The sequence below is a fragment of the Sinocyclocheilus rhinocerous genome, unplaced genomic scaffold (genome assembly GCF_001515625.1).
Source record: "Sinocyclocheilus rhinocerous isolate Xijiao unplaced genomic scaffold, SAMN03320098_v1.1 scaffold2994, whole genome shotgun sequence".
Classification (NCBI taxonomy): Eukaryota; Metazoa; Chordata; class Actinopteri; order Cypriniformes; family Cyprinidae; genus Sinocyclocheilus; species Sinocyclocheilus rhinocerous.
Window position 1 is genome coordinate 355,203 of NW_015630025.1, and position 21,254 is coordinate 376,456.

The 21,254-nt window shown below is 38.7% G+C and overlaps 1 protein-coding gene across 3 annotated transcripts; it reads right to left on the reverse strand.

The window, feature by feature from the left end:
* Positions 1 to 1,479: 1,479 nt before the first annotated feature.
* LOC107739758 (APOBEC1 complementation factor-like) lies at positions 1,480 to 15,010 on the reverse strand. Of its 3 annotated transcripts, none has more exons than XM_016551964.1 (12): positions 14,923 to 15,010; positions 11,720 to 11,863; positions 10,602 to 10,736; positions 10,282 to 10,412; positions 9,959 to 10,197; positions 9,530 to 9,694; positions 8,999 to 9,096; positions 8,648 to 8,927; positions 7,318 to 7,511; positions 7,081 to 7,217; positions 4,712 to 4,854; positions 1,480 to 2,614 (listed from the first exon to the last, which is right to left on the reverse strand). In XM_016551964.1, exons 2-12 carry the CDS (start codon positions 11,816 to 11,818, stop codon positions 2,475 to 2,477), a joined length of 1,761 nt encoding a protein of 586 aa, XP_016407450.1. In that variant the 5' UTR covers positions 11,819 to 11,863; positions 14,923 to 15,010; the 3' UTR covers positions 1,480 to 2,474. The 3 variants fall into 3 exon arrangements, with proteins under 3 accessions (XP_016407450.1, XP_016407449.1, XP_016407451.1); XM_016551963.1 differs by having other exon boundaries at positions 7,318 to 7,535; XM_016551965.1 differs by having other exon boundaries at positions 2,544 to 2,614; positions 4,703 to 4,854; positions 7,318 to 7,535.
* Positions 15,011 to 21,254: the final 6,244 nt, after the last annotated feature.

The following is a 21,254-nucleotide window of genomic DNA, read 5'->3' on the forward strand; positions in this document are numbered from 1 at the left end:
AGCTCTTTGATGTCGTCAGCTTTCACTTCCTCGCCATCATCTAACTCTTTCAGCAGTTCCGCTTGGTAGGCTTGTAGTACTGCTATGGTGTGAAGGCAAGCACCAGCCTGACCTGCTGCCGTGTATCCTTTGGCCACCAACGCTAATGTAGTACGAAGCGGTTTGGTGGGCAATGCCGGGGCTTTCAGGGATGATGCCATGCCGGGAGACAGATAGCTCGCGAACGTCTGCTCAACCTGGGGCATCGCCCTGTAACCGCACTCATTTAGTCCCGTAATGTTAGAATAATCAACAAGGGAGGGACTCGGAGAGGCGTGCCGAGTATGGACTCGACCACGATCTCAACACCTCGGTGTGGAGATTGGGGGAAAACGGCAAGCCCCGGTGTAGAGGGAGCGGCTTCGACCGTAAAAAGCGCTCATCTAACTTGCTTTTCGTCGGCTCAGCCTGCTTCTCGGTGGACCACTCGAGATTTAACTTGGCTACTGCACGAGTTATCACCTCCACAAGCTCCTCATACTGGGCGGATTGAGGGGACTCATCGACGCCCTCTACATCGCCCTCCTCGGAGGACGATAGCCTGAGCGTCGAGCCCTCTCCCCAGGGGGGGGGGGAAGAACCCACAGAGCGTGCTTCCGAACCCTGGGAGGGGGCACTGGATCTGGAGGTTGAGGAAGAAGAAAGGGACTTGCCCATCTCCATTCCTTCCGCCAGATCCATTTGCGATCCCCACGACCACCGCCGCTGCTCTGCCTCGGCAGCAGCAGGGCCTGAGCTGCGAGGAACGCCTGGCAAGGGCTCCCTCCTCAAAGAGAGCCCCCCGGGAGCGAAGCGTCCGCAGCGAGAGGCGCTCACAGTGCAGACAGTCAACCCCCTCGAGAGCTGACTCAGCGTGCTTCGCTCCCAGGCAAACAACACAAAGGCTGTGTGTATCCCCACCCGTGATGTAACGAGGGCAGGGAAGAACACACAGCCTAAACTGATGTTTGCCTTTATCATCGCCCTTATTTGTCTTAGCCTTTGACTTGCTTAAGTTGTTGGAGATAGTGACAGACAACAGTAAATAAAACATACACACACACAGAGCGCTTCACTGAATGACAGAAGCTGCCGCTGTTTCCACTGCACGTGCTTTTATAGCTTCCTGGTCGCTACATCACCCCGTCCGTGACATCTTGCCCATTCATTGGACTGATTACACACGTGATTCAGAGTGTGGTCACGCTGAAGGCGTTCCCAAAGCGTCTCGACGCAGCTCAAGTTCCTGAAGGGGAACTACTGAATGTGCAACCTGTACATATGCTTATTATGTCAAAAATGTGTTTTAGGGTTTCATGATCATTTAAAACGTGTCACAAATGCAAAAAAAGAAGTCAGGAGACATGTCAAGAAGTGAATTAGATTTTTTGATGGTTAGTTGATTTATTAGAATTATATTTTCAAAACTCTCTTTCTTTGTAGCACTATGAAGAGCTCAGCTTTTTTTTTGTCCTGATGATGCCTGTCCAATTCTCCCTCCAGATCTGATGTCGATCACTTAGACAATAAATAATTTCAAAAACTCTATGATCGAATAACAAAGTTCCTCCAAACAGAGTTGGAAGTCAGGTATAAAAATAAGTTCTAAGTGCTACACAAACTTTAATACTGTCACCTTTAAGGCATCTTCATGTTTAACAAAAATGTGTCCATGTGTATTTAAACAATGCTCTTACATTCCCCACTTAGAAAACGTATGAAGTGGGAAAATAGTAGCAAGCCTGTAAATATCTTATAAAATATTGCAAAACTACTAATAAACGAACCAGATACAAAGTGTCAACCATATCTAAAATGATCCTAAAACCTGCAGATACATACAAAAGTGTATGAATGGGTATCATCTGTTAAAACTCTCTGTACTTAGGTGTTAACGTAAATACTGAAAGAAAACCAACACAAAAACAAACCACTTTAAATACAATACCAAAGCTTACTAAAGTAAATGTCTGGATAAAACTTAGCACAATGGAATATTACTATGTGTTTCGAAGTTACATTCAATTGTAATGATTCATTGTTAAATGCAATCGTTCAAAGGCAGCAGGCAGCACTGAACAATGGTCCAGCCTAAATTTCTCTAATTTATATATATATATATATATAAAGTCACCATTCTGGATGACCACAATTTATGACACAAGTAATGTTTAAATCAAGGGAATTCAAGCCTTGAAAAACAGCAATAAAACGTAAAATGTGACATTTTTTTGGAAACGTTTGGGATTGAGTTGTTGGCAGCCTTCAGCCCTCTTCCTGAGTTAAGTCAAAAGATGACTCATATACTTCAAAATCGCAAAAATGCTCAAAAAAACACTTGGGAAGAAATAAAAGTTTTCATAACTCTAAACAAACAATTACTACTAACCTATAGACACGACAGAATACGTGGAACAGGTTAACATTGACATTACAGAGACTGTTAGTTAAAGGTTTTAAAACACTCCATATGCATTCCCACGGGTTGCCACAGCAAAGGCAGGGTAACCCTCGTAGGTTGCATAGGCAGTCATGTCCTGACCCAGAGAAACAGCCTGTTTCAGCTGGGTAGCAGTGGTGCTGGCAATTGCATAACCTGTGAAAATAAAAGGAATGGACTCAGGGCAATATAACTGTTGAAAAGCCGTAGGTGTTATTTAAAAAAAAAAAAGTTTTCTTAACCTTACAATGCACATATGTGGGTATCAGATAACAAGACCACTTCATCTAAAATACATTAATAAATAAATAAAATTGGATGGGTTTGGATAATTAATCCATGTAAATAATTTAGGGTTACAGAAACAGAGTATCTACATTTCTATAAATACCAGGGTTTCTGCAGGTCTTAAAAAGATCTTAATTTGCCTTTCCACAAATTAAGGCCTAACGAAAGAAAAGAAAGTCTTACATTTATAAAGACATGGCATTAGATGCCATATTGCAATTATTTTTTTTGCAACACAAACACCTAAACATCATTAAAACAAGATACATTCATTTGAGGTGCAAATTGAACATGAAACATGTTTTTATCTGATAAACTGAACAAAATTAAATTAAGTTAGGCTTAAAGGATTAGTTCACTTCTGAATTAAAATTTCCTCATAATTTCCTCACCTCCATGTCATCCAAGATGTTCATGTCTTTCTTTCTTCAGTCGAAAATGAAATTAAGGTTATTGAGGAAAACATTCCAGGGTTTTTCTCTATATAGTGGACTTCAGTGGGGTTCACTGGGTGGAAGGTCCAAATTGCAGCTTCAAAGAGTTCTACACGATCCCAGACGAGGAATAAGGGTCTTATCTAGCGAAACGATCGGTCATTTTCTAAAAAAGAATGAAAATTATATACTTTTTAACCTCAAACACTTGTCTTGTGTAGCTCTGCAATGCGCATGCGTACTCTGTGCAGTCCCATTCGAAACAGTTAGGGTAGGTCGAAAAACTCCCATCTCATTTTCTCCTCCAACTTCAAAATCGTCCTACATCGCTGCAGAAGTACCGACCCAGTGTTTACAAAGTGAACGTGCAAAGAAAATCAAACGCCCTTTACAGAAAAACGGTAAAACAGCGATGTAGGACTATTTAGAACGATTTTGAAGTTGGAGGAGAAAATGAGGTGGGAGTTTTTCGATATACCCTAACTGTCATGAACCAGAACGCACAGAGTTCACCGAAATAGACAAGACGAGCGTTTGAGGTTCAAAAATAAAAAATAGTAATTTTTTTTTTTTAGAAAATGACCGATCGTTTCGCTAGACAAGACCCTTATTCCTCGTCTGGGATCGTGTAGAACACTTTGAAGCTGCAATTTGGACCTTCCACCCAGTGAACCCCACTGAAGTCCACTATATAGAGAAAAACCCTGGAATGTTTTCCTCAAAAACCTTAATTTCTTTTCGACTGAAGAAAGAAAGACATGAACATCTTGGATGACATGGGGGTGAGAAAATTATGAGGACATTTTAATTCAGAAGTTAACTAATCCTTTAAAACAAGGATGAACATCTGTTAATGGGGAATGAAAACTTGTTTTCCTTTTGAATTAAGTTGATTTTTCTGAGCCCATTAGCAGATTTGTTCTAGTTTTAATCATAAACTCACAAAATTTTGATCAGTTTTGTTAGTAAATCTTAATTTAAGAATCTTTAGACATTTGCACTGGAAACTAAATACTGATGCTTTTATGAAAACATCACTTTTTTTGCAGTGTGGTCATAAAATGTATGAAAAAGTAATGGAGATCTATTGGAAGTTATATTTTCAAACCTTTGAAGTGTTGCTATGCCAATACAAGACATTTACATAAAGTTTTTCATTTAATTTATTCCTTAAATTTTCTTTATGTGGATTTAAATGTTCTTAATAAATTCTTACATTTGCCTTCATAAAACCTGCAGAAGCCCTGATATATGGCATTAATATTTACATTTAAATATTAAATATAAATGTGTATTATTTAACTAAATTAATAGTATGTATCACTTTTATTATAATTTACAATTATACTTATTATAATTTTATTAATAGTTCTGTTACTCATGAGTTTAAGGTTTAAAACAAATCTTTATGCCACAGTCATATTACAGGGTAGATAATAGACTAAAATATTTGTCCTAGTATGTGTTTACTCCTTAATAACAGAATTAGAATCACAGTGAAATAAGTAGCAGTCTTACAGACCTCACATACCTGGGAATGCAGCAGCGACGGCCGCAGCAGCGGAAGCGTCAGCGCCCTCTGTCTGGACACCAAGGATCTGCAGCGTGTGTTCGGCCGCATGCAGCTTCGCCTCATCCATTGATGCGCAGAGCTTGGCGGGGGTAAACGGATGTCTGATTGGACACACAGAGAACATCAGTGGTAAAATATTGTGTTGAAAAATGCGTAGATTTCTAAAAATAGATTCATTTAAAAAAAAAAATAGAGATGAGGAGGTGTGTTAGGTTTACATTCACAGAAGCTGGGAAGTGCTGTGTCTATCATGCATTGCTACATGTCGACTCTGACTGAAAAGTGTTAATTTACTGCTGTGTCCCAAAACACTGAGCTGATTTGATGTCTGATGGCTACATTGGCACGTGTCTACACAGACACCGTGCTAACTAAGAAAGTAGGCTAACCTCTTAAAGTAACAGATTTGATCTCTGACTGTTATTAGTTATTCTTGTGTAATGCACGGACTGTATGCACGCTGACTGTCTACGTATTTCTACGTTCTAATAGCCTCATATTTCTAACAGCCTAACTGGCATTCACAACTACTTATATAGCTTATATATTATTAACTATAGCAGGGACATCAAACTCGGCTCCTCGAGGGCCACAGTCATACAGATTTTGTTCCAACCCTGCTCCAACACACATACCTCTAGTTTTCAAATAAGCCTGAAGGATTTGATTAGCTGGATCAAGTGCGTTTATTTAAAGGGTTAGTTCACCCAAAAATGAAAATTCTGTCATTTATCATGTCATTCCAAACCCGTAAGACCTTCGTTCATCTTCGGAACACAAATTAAGATATTTTTGATGGAATCTGAGAGCTCGCTGACCCTCCATAGACAGCAAGGATATTACTACTATCAATGCACAGAAACATAGCAAGGACATCTGTAAAATAGTCCATGTGACATCAGGGGTTCAACGGTAATTTTATGAAGCTACCCCAGAACGTAATCAACGTAATCAGCATTGTTTACGTTCAGCATGCGCGCGCTGTCTACTGAACGTAAACAACGCTGATTACATTGTTAATTTGTGTTCCGAAGATGAACGAAGGTCTTACGGGTTTGGAACAACATGAGGGTGAGTAATTAATGACAGAATTTTCATTTTTTGGGTGAACTATCCCTTTAAGGTTGAAGCTATACTCTGAGTTTGACACCCTTGAACTTTAGTAAAATATTCTAGTGTATTGTATTAAAATATAATGTGTTAGTAATAGATTCCGAAAGCTTTAAATGTAGATGGATGGCTTTAAAAGTAAATGCAGACCAATCGTGACATGCAAGAAGTTAGAAGAGAATGGTCAAGAGAAGAGAATGGTCAAAGCAATGCAAATACATATAAAACATATAAGCTGCGTCCGAAAGCTTAGGCAGTTGACTTGATGCCTCGCTGCCCTATCAGGCAGTGACTCTGCAGGCAGCGTTTGAGCATGAAGGTTTAAAGATCTACAGCAAAACAGAGAGAGCTTTGCTGATAAAGCAAATATATTTAAGTACTATAATACTAATTTCTTGCTGGAAATGACATAAAAAGTTGGTAAAAAATGTACATTTACATACTAACTGACCATTAAGTGCAATTTTCAGCCATTTTTATTTTTATATTTTGTTTTGTTTTTGGCATTTTTGCCTTTATTTAGTTAGGACAGTGTAGTGACATTAAGCAATGTGGGAGAGAGAGGGGGACGGGATCCACGAGCCAGGATTCGAATTTAGTATGCTGTATGTCAGCATGCTACCCACAAGGGTATTGGCGCTGACAGACATTTTTATTTTTTAGCTCAACTGGTGCAGAATGGAACACACAGGTTTGTGGGATACCAAAAGTGCTGAAGAATATATCTATGCTGCCTTCAGAAATTGATCAGATGAAGGTAGCTCAGTAGACAGAAAGTGACACTGTCATTCAATTTAGACATGTATTATTGCCTTTCAGCTTTCAGACACAGCCATAATGCATAAGGATTGTAGAAAGCACATCAGTATGAAAACAAAGCCAAAACCCAAACATTTTAAGGTAATTTAGAAATCCCAGCCTGGACATGCCCGAGAAAAGGAGGACACCCTGATCTAGGTAATTGATTCCCAACCACATTCCTGGAGTACTTCCATCACTGCAGATTCTGATTGTCTCCTTAGTTATCAGCTCATTTGTAGAGACGTGAAATGGGAGTGTCTAACAAATGAAACATGCAAACTTTGCTTAGGGTTAATCCAGGAATGTGGTTGGGAATGACTGATCTAGGCAGCTCACTAGGTTTTGTGACACAGTTAATGCGAGTGTTCTTGCTTTGTGATGATGTGTGTATCGTTGCGGTAGAAGTTGTAACATACATATTTGGATATTGAGTAGCCAGAGCAGGGATGGTGACTTTGTAAAGGAACAGTTGCCTCTGATCTGGTCCAATAGCAGAGTGAAGCTGGTAAACCGGTTGTCCCCAGTTATTCTTTTGGCAAATATCCTCCAAGATCTGCGAAAACAGGCAAAATAGTCCTTGGAAAAATGTTCCTTTGAAAAATTCCTCCTTTTAAAATCCACGAGTGATCTTTTCAGTGAGGGTATGAGTGTACCTCTGGGGCGTGTTTGATGCCTTGGGGCTTCAGAGTGACTGGGTTCATGGGCGTGAGCTCCATGCCAGGAAGAAGGTCATAGAGTTTGTCGTTGGGGCGTTTGTCTGTCTTGAGTTGGTACGTGGCACAGCCACGACCCATGCCTGCACAGGCGAGGTATCCTCGCCCGCCCAAACCACGTACGCCCGCTGCCCCTACAGGTACATTCATGTAAATTTCTAGGAATGCAAGAAGGCATTAATCGAATCAAATCACCAGAAATCACCTGGGTTTCAATCAAGATTTAGAGAAATTGATCATCATGTAGATATATTCCAAGCCAGCACATTACAGATGCTGCATCTCTGATTCATGCAAGATCATTTCTTTTATGTATTTGATAGCCTTGATTTTTGGATCCCATCAGAATAATATATTATTGTTACTGGACTGTAATATGCAGGCATGGATAACAAATTCAAATGCTAGATAGGACAAGCATACTATCAAGATATACATTGTGTTTAAGGTTATGCAAATGAAGATACAAATATCGTATGGTTGAACTGCCGTAATAAAACAATAATGAAAGAACTTTACATAAGTAATTTGCCCAGTCTATTTAAAGTCAACATGAAATAAAAATGTACTAAATTTACTTAATTGTGCCTAATTGTGCACCATTCATCAGTGCATGTTATTCCAAAAATGTTTTGTATTATTTGTTTTAAATACAATAATTCACTCCAAAACAATGTTCCTTTTCATGTAACATCACAAAACCCCCTTTAAATTCATTTCAGCCACCTGGCCTCTTTTTTTTAATAGATTTATTTTAGGCATTTTCACCTTTATTACGATAGGACAGATCAGAACTGAGAGTAAGCTGGAAGAGAGATAGGAGGCTGATCCCGCCCCCTTGAGTCAGGATTCAAACTTGGGACGCCCGTAGGCCAATGGCGTTGTATGTCGGCGCGCTGCCCACAAGGCTATTGCGCCGACCTGCCTTCTTTTTTATATGTAACACCCACTTTTTGATTTTAACCAAACAATTAATGTCTTTTTTTCACAGAATTGTCACATTATGAATGTAAATATATGAAAAGTGTTTCATGTTGACTTTAATAATTGTAGACTGGCCTAATCTGTATTCATTTTGTTACTTATGTAGTGTATACTTAATTATATGAAGTGGATCTTTTGGTCATCAATAATCAGAGCAATTTCATGTTTTCAGTAAGAACGACTGCATTTTTAGCAGATACTTCACAAGCTTTATTGAGATTTCTTTGGAGATGATTGTCACACCTTTAAATATAAATGTCTGGAACAAGTGAATCAGATTACCCACCTCTCACAGAGGGAGAGCGCACCAGCCCCCTGGTACTTATGTGCCCTTTGGTACTGGGGAAGCGGAACTGATTAGGGATGGCTGCGTATGCATGGGGGGCGTAGAATATTGGTGCTCCTAGGTAGGCTGCTGAGGGGTCGTACATCTGGCCTACGGTGTAAGCATAGTCTTCTTGGAGCAGAGTCCCGCCACGACCCCCTGTGCCTCGGGTATACCGAACATAACTGTCCTTATCCACAGGCTTGGCTAGTGTGACCTCAATGAGAGATCCATCAATGACCTGGAGTTTTTTATACAGCATTATTTCATGATGATTCAAGTGAGTTTCAATTAGGTTGTGTGCCGCCTTACCTTTCCATTCAGTGCGTTCATGGCATTGATGGCATCCTCTCTTTGAGAGAAATGAACAAAAGCGTAATCTCGGATCTTCTTCACCCTTTCAACAGCACCTGTTAATTAGCAAACACTGTAAATAATTCAATCAAATCCTATAAAACAATGAAATGATTTACTTGAGAGTTCAGACCGAGAAACAGAATATTTTTGTCCATACTGTGTAAGTCACTGGGGTCCAATGTTGTTTAAACGCGTTTTTTTTTTTTTTCAAAATATCGGCTTTGGTGTACCTCATAAGAAAGTAAGCCATATTTGGATCCCTATAAGTAAACTTTGGTGCATAACCCATCCAGACTTTTTCTGTTTTATGAACATGAATGATACCTCTAATTATGCGGCTTGTTATACAATTACTTTTCTAAGTGCTCATGTTTACGATTTTCACCTGGCATATGATAGAAAGAGTGAAAAAAATACTTGCACTGAAGGAGTGACCTGAGGCATATCCAGAGACCAGAATATTAAAGAGACTTTTTGTTAGCTCACCAGGTTTGATGCTGTTAAACTCTTTCTCTATGGTCTCCTCTGTAGTGGGCAACATCAGATTACGAACATAGAGGATCTTCACTGTGGCCATGGTGTCCTCATCTACCTCTACTTCAGGTTCAGCCCAGTCGACTGCAATAGGATGACCCCACAGCTGAATCCTCCCTGGGAAGAGATAGAGAAAACCATGTCAGCGGCTCGTCTTTTATCTCTCGCTCATCTTCTTTGGGCAATGAACTAAGTATCGTTGGACTCAACATGAGTTCAACATGTAGGAAATCATTAAAATCTTGTCTGGCTCCGGAAACTGACGATTGCTTTCAAAAACGTCTGTACATTTGAAGCAGAAGTGTGAGTGGTTTTAGATAAGACAATTGGTATAATATATAATGTGATGTAGCTTAAATTATTCGTTGTATCAGGTGTTACCTGGCAGCAGTTTCCTCCTGGCCATGGCGGCAGCTCTATGGCTCTCATACTCGACAAATGCAAAACCTCGGTTCTTGGTCTTGTCAGCAGCACTTGGATAAACGATGACATCCATGACACCATCCGTCACCTTCTTCATCTCCGCCAGGATCTCTTCTCTCTTTTTGGTCTTTGGAATACCGCCCACAAATAGACGACAGTTGTCTACACTTGCACACACACCAAGAAGTCTTCCATTCCTGTGTGAAGATATGCAAGAATTTTCCATCAGTTTTTTTGGTTATGCTTTGTCTACAAGATGTCTAGTTTAAACAATGACTCACCGGATTTCATAGTTGTTGAGCTGTTTCATGGCATTCTTAGCCTCCTGTTTTGTGTAGAAGGTAACAAATGCATAGCCTCGATTGTTGCCATTGAAGTCCATCATCATCCGTACTTCATAAATTTTGCCGAACTGCAAAGACAGGTAAGTGTAACAGTTTTAAGGCTACACCACACTGAAATATCGATGGAAGCCTGTTTATACACCAGAGTAAAAACACTCTGGAATACGTTCTGAAATATCAAAGCAAATACATTGCTTAATTGTTAAATTCATTATTAATTTATTTGAAATGATTACAGTTTACCACTTTCCCCTTACTTTTTCACAGAGCGGCACCAGTTCATCCTCAAAGAGGTCTCGAGGAAGCTTTCCCACAAAAATCTCACTGCCTCTCTCTGGAGGTGGGCCTTCCCAGCCAGGAGGTGGACCACCATATCTCCTCTGGCCGTTTTCCTGAGGAGAAAACTAATGTGTGTTACACACTGATGACCCCTTCTGTATTATATCTTACCTAGACAGTGTCTTCACAATCATATTGAGCAGTTTTAATGCAATATTATTAATTGTACTACACAATTAAAAGCATTAAATGCAGGCAACAGAGCTGTACGGATGAGCACAGCGTTTTTTAAACACTGCCACTGCCTTTATCTTGCCACTACCTGACAAGGCTCCTTATGTCACATAATTCTAATACAGGGGTGTCCAAACTCGGTCCTGGAGGGCCGGTGTCGTGAAGATTTTAGCTCCAACCCCAATTAAACACACCTGAACCAGCTAATCAAGCTCTTACTAGGCATACTAGAAACTTAAAGGCAGGTGTGTTGAGGCAAGTTGGAGCTAGCAGGACACCGGCCCTCCAGGACCGAGTTTGGGCACCCCTGCTCTAATATATCACAAATTAACATGCACATTGAGATGGGGACTAAGTAAAACCATAAATGCATATGCTACTACTATACAGTAGACCTCAAGAATGGACAAGTCATTGTACTGATCCATAGACATATGCTGCTTTTTTCATAGATGGAAAGGTAGGAGTTTTTCCATTTTCACCACATGATGGTGCCACTATATTACATACTAAAAACTGCTGAAGACAACCACACGGATATATCTCCAATAATGAAAACATCAAAGAAATGGATCTTATGGACCAGCGACACTGAATTTCTGTCTCAAGTAAGAGTCGAATTAAGCAAGTGTTCTTATTCCATAATCCCAGTGGTGGACAGTAACGGAGTAGCTTTACTTCGTTACTGTACTTAAGTACATTTTTCAAGTATCTGTACTTTACTGGAGTCGTTTTATTTTGAGTAACTTTTACTTTTACTTCACTACATTCCAAAGCATAAGATCGTACTTTTTACTTCACTACATTTCATTCCCACAGTGACACCTGTCCTGTTACCTGATGAGGCTGTGGTAACTATTACCTGGTGTATGTGATATCCTGTGCGCTGGATCAGAGCGCGCAGCGCAGTCTCTTTCTGCATGCCAGTCAGTCCATCCCCGCATTTTTGATTGGTTTCCATTGTGAGTGATTATCAGCAATAAATCAGCAAAATTAGGGGTGCTCACTGAAATTAAATCAAAGTTCAAACACACATAAATGACAGGGCAAGATAGTATACTCCTGCTTTAAATCTGAACATGATAAGAAGCCAAGACATGTTTCTCACGGACAGTTTCAAAGGTAAGAAATTCATATGTCCTAACCATGCTCTTTTGAACAACACTAATCCATTAGAAAATAGCCCTTTTGTTCATTTATACATAAGAGAAAACTTTATCACAAAGATCTAATCCTAGAGGAGGAGAAACGTGATTATTTGGTCTTAATGTAGGCATCTATCATCTTAATTTAATCTGTGTCTCTGATCAAAGTCTGTTTGAACTGCATGAAGAAAGCTTTGGGTATATATTGGCTTTTTATCTGCTGGACAGTGTTGGCAAAAAAAAGTGAGGAATTTTTTTTCCCCTCACCTCCAGGTTAAGGACCGCGGTGTAATTATTAACTGAAGAGAGCAAATCAAAACAGCAGATAATCATTGAGTCACATATGTTTCAACAGGAGGACATCTGTGTCCCTTCCTTATTTCACACCTTGTTTCAGGTTTTTTCAATCATAATGTAGAAAATATAAAAGCATAATTCTATTATTGCATCAGAAGATTGCTCTATAAATAGCTCAGAGCTCAGGAGACTAAAGTGATTGTTCATACAAAAATGTAGATTGTGTCATCATTTACTCGGGTCGTTCCAAACGTGTATGACCTTTTTTTCTTCAGCGGAACACAAAATATGTGTATAACTCTTTTTGTACACTGAAATACAATGAAAGCTGGGTCCAAAACATCTCTGAACACCATTGACTTCCACTGCATAGATGGCAGAGCATTGCGTTAGCAGCTCAAAAGGTTGTGGGTTCGATTCCCAGGGAACACATACTGGTAAAAAATGTATAGCCTGAATGCACTGTAAGTCGCTTTGGATAAAAGTGTCTGCTAAATGCATGCATAAATTATATATATATATATATTATACTCTCTTAGAAGACAAAATAATGTCTTCTTTTTCAAACGGTCCCTTTTTAGGAGATTTATTTGGAGAAATAAAATTACTAGACTATAGAACTAAGTAATGAATTTAAATAGCAGCTCTGATATTTTTTTTTCATTTGTTTATAGTAAATTCACATTAAAATCTATGACTTTGCAGACTGAGGAAATCTGAGCACAGTTTAAGACGTTGAGATCCCTTTGGAGACTCGTTGGAGACACAAGATTGCTATGTCTGTTTCTGAAGAGAAAAATTGGGCAAGCAGGAGTCTGAAGCAAAAAGTAAGCAAAAGTCCCCATTGACCTCAATCTAATAATAACAAGATCTCCCTTGTGATTGTTCTTTTTTTTATAGATGAAAGTGCTATCAAGCATGATTGAATCACATGGCTGTGGGTCTTTAAAATCATCAGTGTAGTTTCTATTTGTCTTTTTCAGCTTCACTTGATCAAAGAGAGATGCTGAAGACAACAAAGAAGTGTGAGTACAAAATAGGGGTCAAAGGTGATAAGACTGCTAGTCATTTTCAAAAGCTTGTCAGTATCTGCGTGTAATCATGACAGCAATGATGATACCGTGGTACAATGATCATTGTCTCTCTAAGCGGCTCAAAAAAGACGAACACAAGCTGGCCTTTATTTGGTGCATATATATATATATATATATATATATATATATATATTAATAAAAAAACAATATATAAACACTATTTTGTTGAACCGACCCAGACAGGACACTGTCCTCATTAAAAACACTTAGTTGATAAAATATACTGTAGTGCATCAAGTAAGCGAGGACTGCCATTGGTGCCCCCTTAAAAAAAGGTGCACAATGCCCCTGGGAGTCTGTGTGCTCTTTTGAATTTTCTGTAGTTTTCTTTTCATTCATTTTATAATGCATCTCAACAGCAATGACAGCGCTAATGTGTTTGCCTCTGCAAATTCAATAGCTTGTGCAAAGCACAGAGAGTTTATCTAGACTGAAAGGACTCGTCACAGATGACTCACCGAGCAAGATGCTATTACTGCACGCTTTTGCAGTTGGCAAATGCGGCCTTTTATTCAATCCATACAGTGCATGAGACCAAAACGCTTTAGGAAGGGTCACAAATGATGATTTTCTTGAAGCTCAAACGTCAGGGATTTACGAGAGATGGCCGAACATTAGGAATCCATTAAAGAGAGCGCTTTAAGACAGTGTGGAAAGGTTTCCATTAGTCTGCAGTCCATCCACTGCTCTCTTCTGGACAGCCTGGTTACCGTTTGCATAAACAAGATAACTAGATGTGCGCTTATCGTGCCTGGATCTCTGGCTGCTTTTCAACCCATGTTGACTGAAGCTAAATACACATGTTCTGAAGGCCATTGTGCTGGACTGAAATGGCAGCACAAGTGCAGGGAATATAATATTTGTAATTGCAATTCAATTGCATGTTACATTTGCTGCCTGCCTCTGTATTTAAGACCATAAATCAAAAACAATATCATATGCACTGTACCCCCCCACCCCAATCACACATGTACACAGCGTTGCTACTGTTAAAAACCATCTGTGAGATTCAGTATGCCGTGTTTAACAAATACCGTATGTTGGAGAAGTACCATATGTTGAAGCATTTTAATAACAGCAGTGATTAGCTCTGGGTTTATGTTACAGCTGACCTTCTTACAACTATACTGAAATTCACATGTGCATATTAAAATATAAAATGTGATGAGTGGCTCGTTTCTGCATTATAAACACTGATGAACACTATCACAATAGAGTTTGTGCTGTTGAATCTTAAAATCGAAATATCTTTGCTTAAAATAAGCTAAAATAATTAGTTAAATGAATGTGTGTTACACACTGATGACCCCTTCTGTATTATATCTTACCTAGACAGTGTCTTCACAATCATATTGAACAGTTTTAATGCAATATTATTAATTGTACTACACAATTAAAAGCATTAAATGCAGGCAACAGAGCTGTACGGATGAGCACAGCGTTTTTTAAACACTGCCACTGCCTTTATCTTGCCACTACCTGACAAGGCTCCTTATGTCACATAATTTGGTATTTAAGAAGCAACTTACCTGAGCAATTTCAGAGATCACCACCCGGAAGACTCAGACCCTCATTCTGCTGAATTTGGCAACGTGTCACTTGGGTGATTCTGTAATCACATCATATCAAACTCCAAAGGTTCACTGTCCTGGGGCTGCTTTACAAGCTGGCGTGGTTAAACGTTAACCAGCTCTATCTCTGCCTCTCGCTGTAGGCCAGCCCTTTGACCAGGAACAGTGATCACTCCTGAGCCAGGGATCATGCTGCAGAAGTACTGCTCTTTTTTGTCACAAATATTAATCGATTATTTTTCAGATCTCTTGTTTTCAGCCAAATACAGATACAGGCCAAACAAATGCACAAATAAACTTTAAATTAACATATTCGCTTGAATTTAAGGGGCCTGAGATTAAATTGTATTGGTGGGCCCCAGCAGTTCAGCTGTATGTAGACATGTTTTGGGTCCCCCTCATCACAGGGCCCAGGACACAGTTTTAAGTTGTCCTTACCGACGACATACCTTTTTTTTTTTTTTTATGAACTTCAACACAATAACAATCAAACAACACTCCTTCATGGGTACATACATAAATATTTTCCCCAAAGTATAACATAAAAAGTAAAAGAAATTTCAGTCTGGTCAACTGGTTACGATATAAGCAAATATTTGTAAGCATGTATACGTGAATATTTGTGGTCATACATTCATAAACATAATACTCATTTCCTTAGGCTTACTATCAAGCAGCCATTGATCCTAATTACATACATTTACATTAATGAATACACATATTTCACTTTGGCATTTATCTGTCTTCTCTCTGTTTTGATATATAGATTGTCCATTTTCCCCAGTGTTTCTTAAAAGTCTCTTCTTGCAGTCTCAACCTGAATGTCAGTCTTTCCATCTTGTAAATTTCTGTAACTGTTTATTCCCACTGAGTTCTTGTTGGGGGAGGCTGCTGGAGCCATAGTCGAGTAATCGCTTTTTTTGCACCGACGACATTCCTGATGTTTTTTATTTATAAGGAAACATTTAATGATGAAATACGCCATAAGTTGCTATCATCTCTTTAAGGGATTTTATACAGATGGTTCTGTATGACGGGGCCACGAGAGGGTGCTGGAGGGTCCGTGGAACATTTGTTTTACAAAATGCATATACAAGTCATTATATGTAAAGACGTTTATAATGTTACAAAAGACTTTTTATTTTAAATAAATGTTGTCCTTTTGAACTTTCTATTCATCAAAAAAAAAAAAAACTTTCCACAAAAATATCAAAGGTGACATATCATGAAAATCTGACTTTTCCAGGTTTTAAGTGCTATAATCAGGTCCCCGGTGCATCTACCAACCAAGGAAACGTGAAAAAGATTAACCCAGTAACTTCGTTTTGGGAAACCTTTTTCTGCAAGCGTCTGAGAAAACGAGCGTGTCTGATTTCGCTCCCAGAAAAAGTTATTTTAAACTGTAGTAATATTTCCTAATATTACTGTTTTTACTGTGTTTGTGATTAAATGAATGCAGCCTAGGTTAGCATGAGAGAATTTCATCTTTTCAAACTTTTCTTATGCATAATAAATGTGTCTTTAACCCTGAAAATCTATAGCTGCCTTTATATTTAGTAACAAAACCATTAGTAACCTTGAGCCTTGGAGAAAACTGTTGCATATGTCACAAGAAGTCTGAAAAAAAAAATCACCAAAATTGGCCTTGTTTTTCTGGTTTTACCTCCTAGATTGTTCTTACTTTCCATTCTACACCAGATATTGACAAAGTAAACATGCTACTGCTGATGTCTTGTTGTCAAGGCCCAGTGTTTGCTGTCTTCTGACTTGTTTGTTTGACTTTGATATGGGCAAGTGGTCCCATGGTCCCTGTGCTCTCACGACAAACTCTGACCTGAGTTTCACGTGAATACAGCATTAACTGACATCCGTGAAGTTCACTAAATGTGAACTGAAGACCAAAAGCTTTTATATTTCATCAACATCATTTTTTTCTATTTACAATTTTAATCACGATTCAAAATGGCACGGCGAGTGAAACAGCGCCCCCTTGTGAAGAAAAGCACCTACTGTCTGATGCAAATGGGGTGGATGAGGGCATTATTTTTGATTATATCAGGTTCAGCCAATCAGAGGGGTGACCGGTGATTCATTCAGTGATTCACACAACTCTTTGCCTCTTTAAATGCAAATGTGGCTATGGAAAGACATATTGTCTAAGATATATTGAAAACACTTCCACAGATAGCAACAAAGAGAATATATGCAGCACAGCAAAAAGCCTGAGAGCTATTGAGTCTTAAAATGCTTCTTTTACAGAGTGCTATTGATTTCTGTTTGGTCCATGTGCAAATTGGGCTTTCTTTACTCAAGCTCTGTCAGCAGCTGCCTACAAAAACAGTAACACACACACACACACACACACACACACACACACACGCACACACACTCAAGATCCCACAGTAAGGCTTTACACAACTCCATTTCACTGAAGTGTGTGTTTTTCTCCGTATTGTGTTATGTAACTGTTTTCTGAATCAAACAGGCAGTGCTTATGAATTCCAGTGAGAGTGTCCAGTTTGTCTTGCATCATTAGTGGTGTTCTTCTCTATGGCTTGTGCTCCTCAGGATGACCTCCTCTGACACTTTATACACTGGGAGGAGAAAATTCCGTAGTCTAGAACCCTGTACCGTATCGATGCAGTTACAAAAGATGTTTTTTTTCTAAATAAAATCATTCAAGTTTCATAATATGCACTTCATGAGCTGCATATATTTAGTTCTGATGTTGCTTTGAAGTTAGCAGTGTTTCAAAATAACAATTCTGGTGAAAACTGGCCTTATTTTAAATTCCTTCCTGATATAGTACAAATAAGACCCCCCCAAAAAACAGTGGTTTTCTATGGCTGAAAAAAGTGTAGCAGGAGGTAAGTCAGCAAAATGTCAGAGGGACCTCATAATTTGAACAAATTAGTTCACCTAACACTCTTACCCAGTATTATTTTCCTTCCATAAAACATAAAATGAGATGTTAGGCAGAATGACTTCATGCTGCCAGACTCCAAAAAGGCACAATAAAGCACAATAAAAGTCATCCATGTGAGTTATGAGTTATATTAGTAGTCCTCTAAAGCCATACAATGCAGAATTTTAAGCCTTTCACCATTTCCAACAAATAATAGACAGGAAGCTATTCATTTTCAGTGGAGAGTCGTATAGGAGCTGCTTGGAGTTCTGATCAATGCAGAATTTTCTAAATTGGATCTGAGCTTCGGGAGAGTCAAAATATTCAAATTTGTGTGGTTAGACCATATGTAACTGCTAGACCAGATATAATGTTATATTTAAATCAAAACTATGAGCATGAAGTGAGAATTAACAAAAATGCTTGCACTGAACCTTTAATCTTGAAACACTATTTCTGTAAAATGGGCAGTTATTAAAGGGGTCATATGATGCTTTTTTAAAGATCATTATTTGGTGTATTTGGTGTAACAGAATATGTTGACATGCTTTAATGTTCAAAAAACACATTATTTTTCAAATACTGTACATTATTGTAAGTCCTCTATGCCCGCCTCTCTCAAACGCTTCGTTTTCTACAAAGCCCCCTCCTTTGACAAGCGCAGTCTGCTCTGATTGGCCAGCTGACCCAGAGCATTGTGATTGGCCGAACACCGCAAGCACTCGTCGGAAATGTAACGCCCCTTACCATAATCGCGAGCTTCATCTTTCAAAATAAATGTAAAGACAGAGCCCGAAAGGGGAACAGAGTCGCGTGACAGACACAGTGATGAAGCTGGTATGTGTTTGCAGTACACAAGCCACGGTTAAGACAGCTGACTCCACTGTGAGTGACCCTGTCTCTGTCTCTGTCTCTCTCTCTCTCTCTCTCACACACACACACACACACACACACACATTATGCGCAAAACTCCGCATTTGAACAGTCAATAGCAAATACTTAAACTAATAACAAAACATACTTACAGTAGCTGATTCAGAAGTGCCAGATTGTCATAGCAAAGTCAGAATTACCTCCTCTCCTAGGTTCACGAAACGGTCGTCCATAAAATGCATTGCTGTTCTGTTGTAAGTGATCTTAAAGATTCCTAAATGCATCTACTTTTGGAAGGCCAAATAAAGTGCTTTTGCATGGAAACACACAGCGTCTCCCTGACATGGTTGCTTCAACACTAACTGCGGTTACTTGAAACCACGCCTTCTTTCTTTGCGTGCACATTTGGGTGCATTATGCAAATATTTCCACATAGTGGGGTAGATATGTGGGGGCGTGTTAGAACGAGCCGTTTTAGGGGGGCGTGGCAGAGTCTTAACTTTGATAAAGAATATCTCTTTGGTTTTGAGACTTTAGTCTTTGCAACTTCAGGGATCTTATGTATGCACAATCAGCTTGTAACACTCCAAAGAGAAAGGAAAACTTGAAATCGCATCATATGACCCCTTTAATACTTATGTCTGAAATACTTATTTTAAAATTGTTAAATTATTATTTATGTTGAAGCTAAAGAAAACCAACAATGCTTTTCTTTGAAACATATTGGCTGAAACATATTTGTTTCGTGTGTATATTGATACATTCATTATTCATTCATAGGCTACTAAGGTGAAATTCACCAGGTTAATGAGTGCATTGTAACAGCAGCTTCACAACCTGTTGGAAAGTTCCATGCAACTGCCACTAGGGGAAAACGGTTCGCACATTTTGGATGTAGTAGAAAAGCAGCTTTATTATTCCATCTTCTGGAGCTCTCAAATATTAAACTGGCTTCCAGTGCACCTAGGACTCTCATACCTCTGAGTCAGGCATTTGTTATTATGATGTGGCACGTTTAAGCAGGAAACATTACACAGAAATAGCCAAAATTAAACAACAACAACAAAAAAGTTAAATTATGAACAATAAGCCCAAATAACTACCTTTGAGTTCAAAATTATGAAAAATATTAATTTGTATAACTTGGAACTCGTAGACTTACTATTTCTTGACTCCACTTGAATGGCACATATACTGTATGTGTTGCACCAGGTTCTTGTGTGTCAAGTTTAAAAACACCACCGCAGATTAAAGCTATATCACAGGGAAAGATGATCGGTGAGGGACTTTAATTGTAATTTTTGGGTGAGCTGTTCATAGAGTCCTCTCTGGCAGGTTGCTGTTGTACCCAGACACAGTGTACTGTAGCTAATAGAAGCATTTCCCACTGGAATGCTAACCGAGCCATTTAACTCCCTCTTCATAAGCATAAGGAGACTCAATTACAGACGTGATTGTTGCAAGATCAGCTGGGAGTGAACTTCAGTTCTCTCAAATCACATATCTGCTTGGAAATACCATTTGTTCACCTTTATCTGATTTTAATTCAGGTTATCTACACCTTCAGATATGTGTGCTATTAGGCAAGGTAATAAGACGAGAGCCATAATGGAAGATAACAGGCACTTTTAAAGTATTTTAAAATCTATCTGATAGCCTGCTATATCCACATTTAGTACTGCAGCTAGTGCATTTTATGTGAATTAATAACTAATTAATAAATAGCATGCTTTGAGTTATATTTCAAAGGGTGGCTTTCTTAGGGATAACTGGGCAGCTCTTGCTTGGTTTGTAATATGCCTTTTCAACTTCCATATGCTGTTGATAATTATAGACTTTGTTACGATTTGTGGTAAAAATAATAACCCATGTACCTATTGCATATTCATTTTTGCGGTTTCCACCTTTGTCTACTGTTGTTTTTTTATTAGCTTCTTCCATTTTCTTCTTTGACTAGATATGCAACTGAAACAATGACCCAACCAAATCAAATAAGTGCAATGGTTTCTTAAAAAAGAATTTGTTAGAGTAAAACAGTTTGTTACATCATCCCAACCAGCCCGACAATAAATACCATGAGTTTTGGGTGTTACATACAGATGTAAACAAGCTCATGCAAAGAAGTTTCTACATTCTAAAGAGCACATTTAGCAAACTTGTAGAACAAATTTGACTGATAGAAGATCTAAATGTGACTGATGGACCTCATCAAGGTAGCGACATATTTAATAAAAAATAAAAAAATACAGTAATACAGTGTGTTAAATAGTTTGCACTGTTGGTTAACAACCGATTGTTCAAGCTAACAAAACATATTTACAGAAAAAAATCAGTAGGCAAAAACACCATAAAACAATTTTTAAAGTTAATTACGTGATCTTTAGCCTATACAGTGCATGCCATTGCAAAGACTGTAACGTTAAGTCTATTTCTCACAGCCTTGTTTTCATCTGTTAAATACAATATGACGTCATAGAGGTTTCACGATATACTTTTATTGACGATAATCATG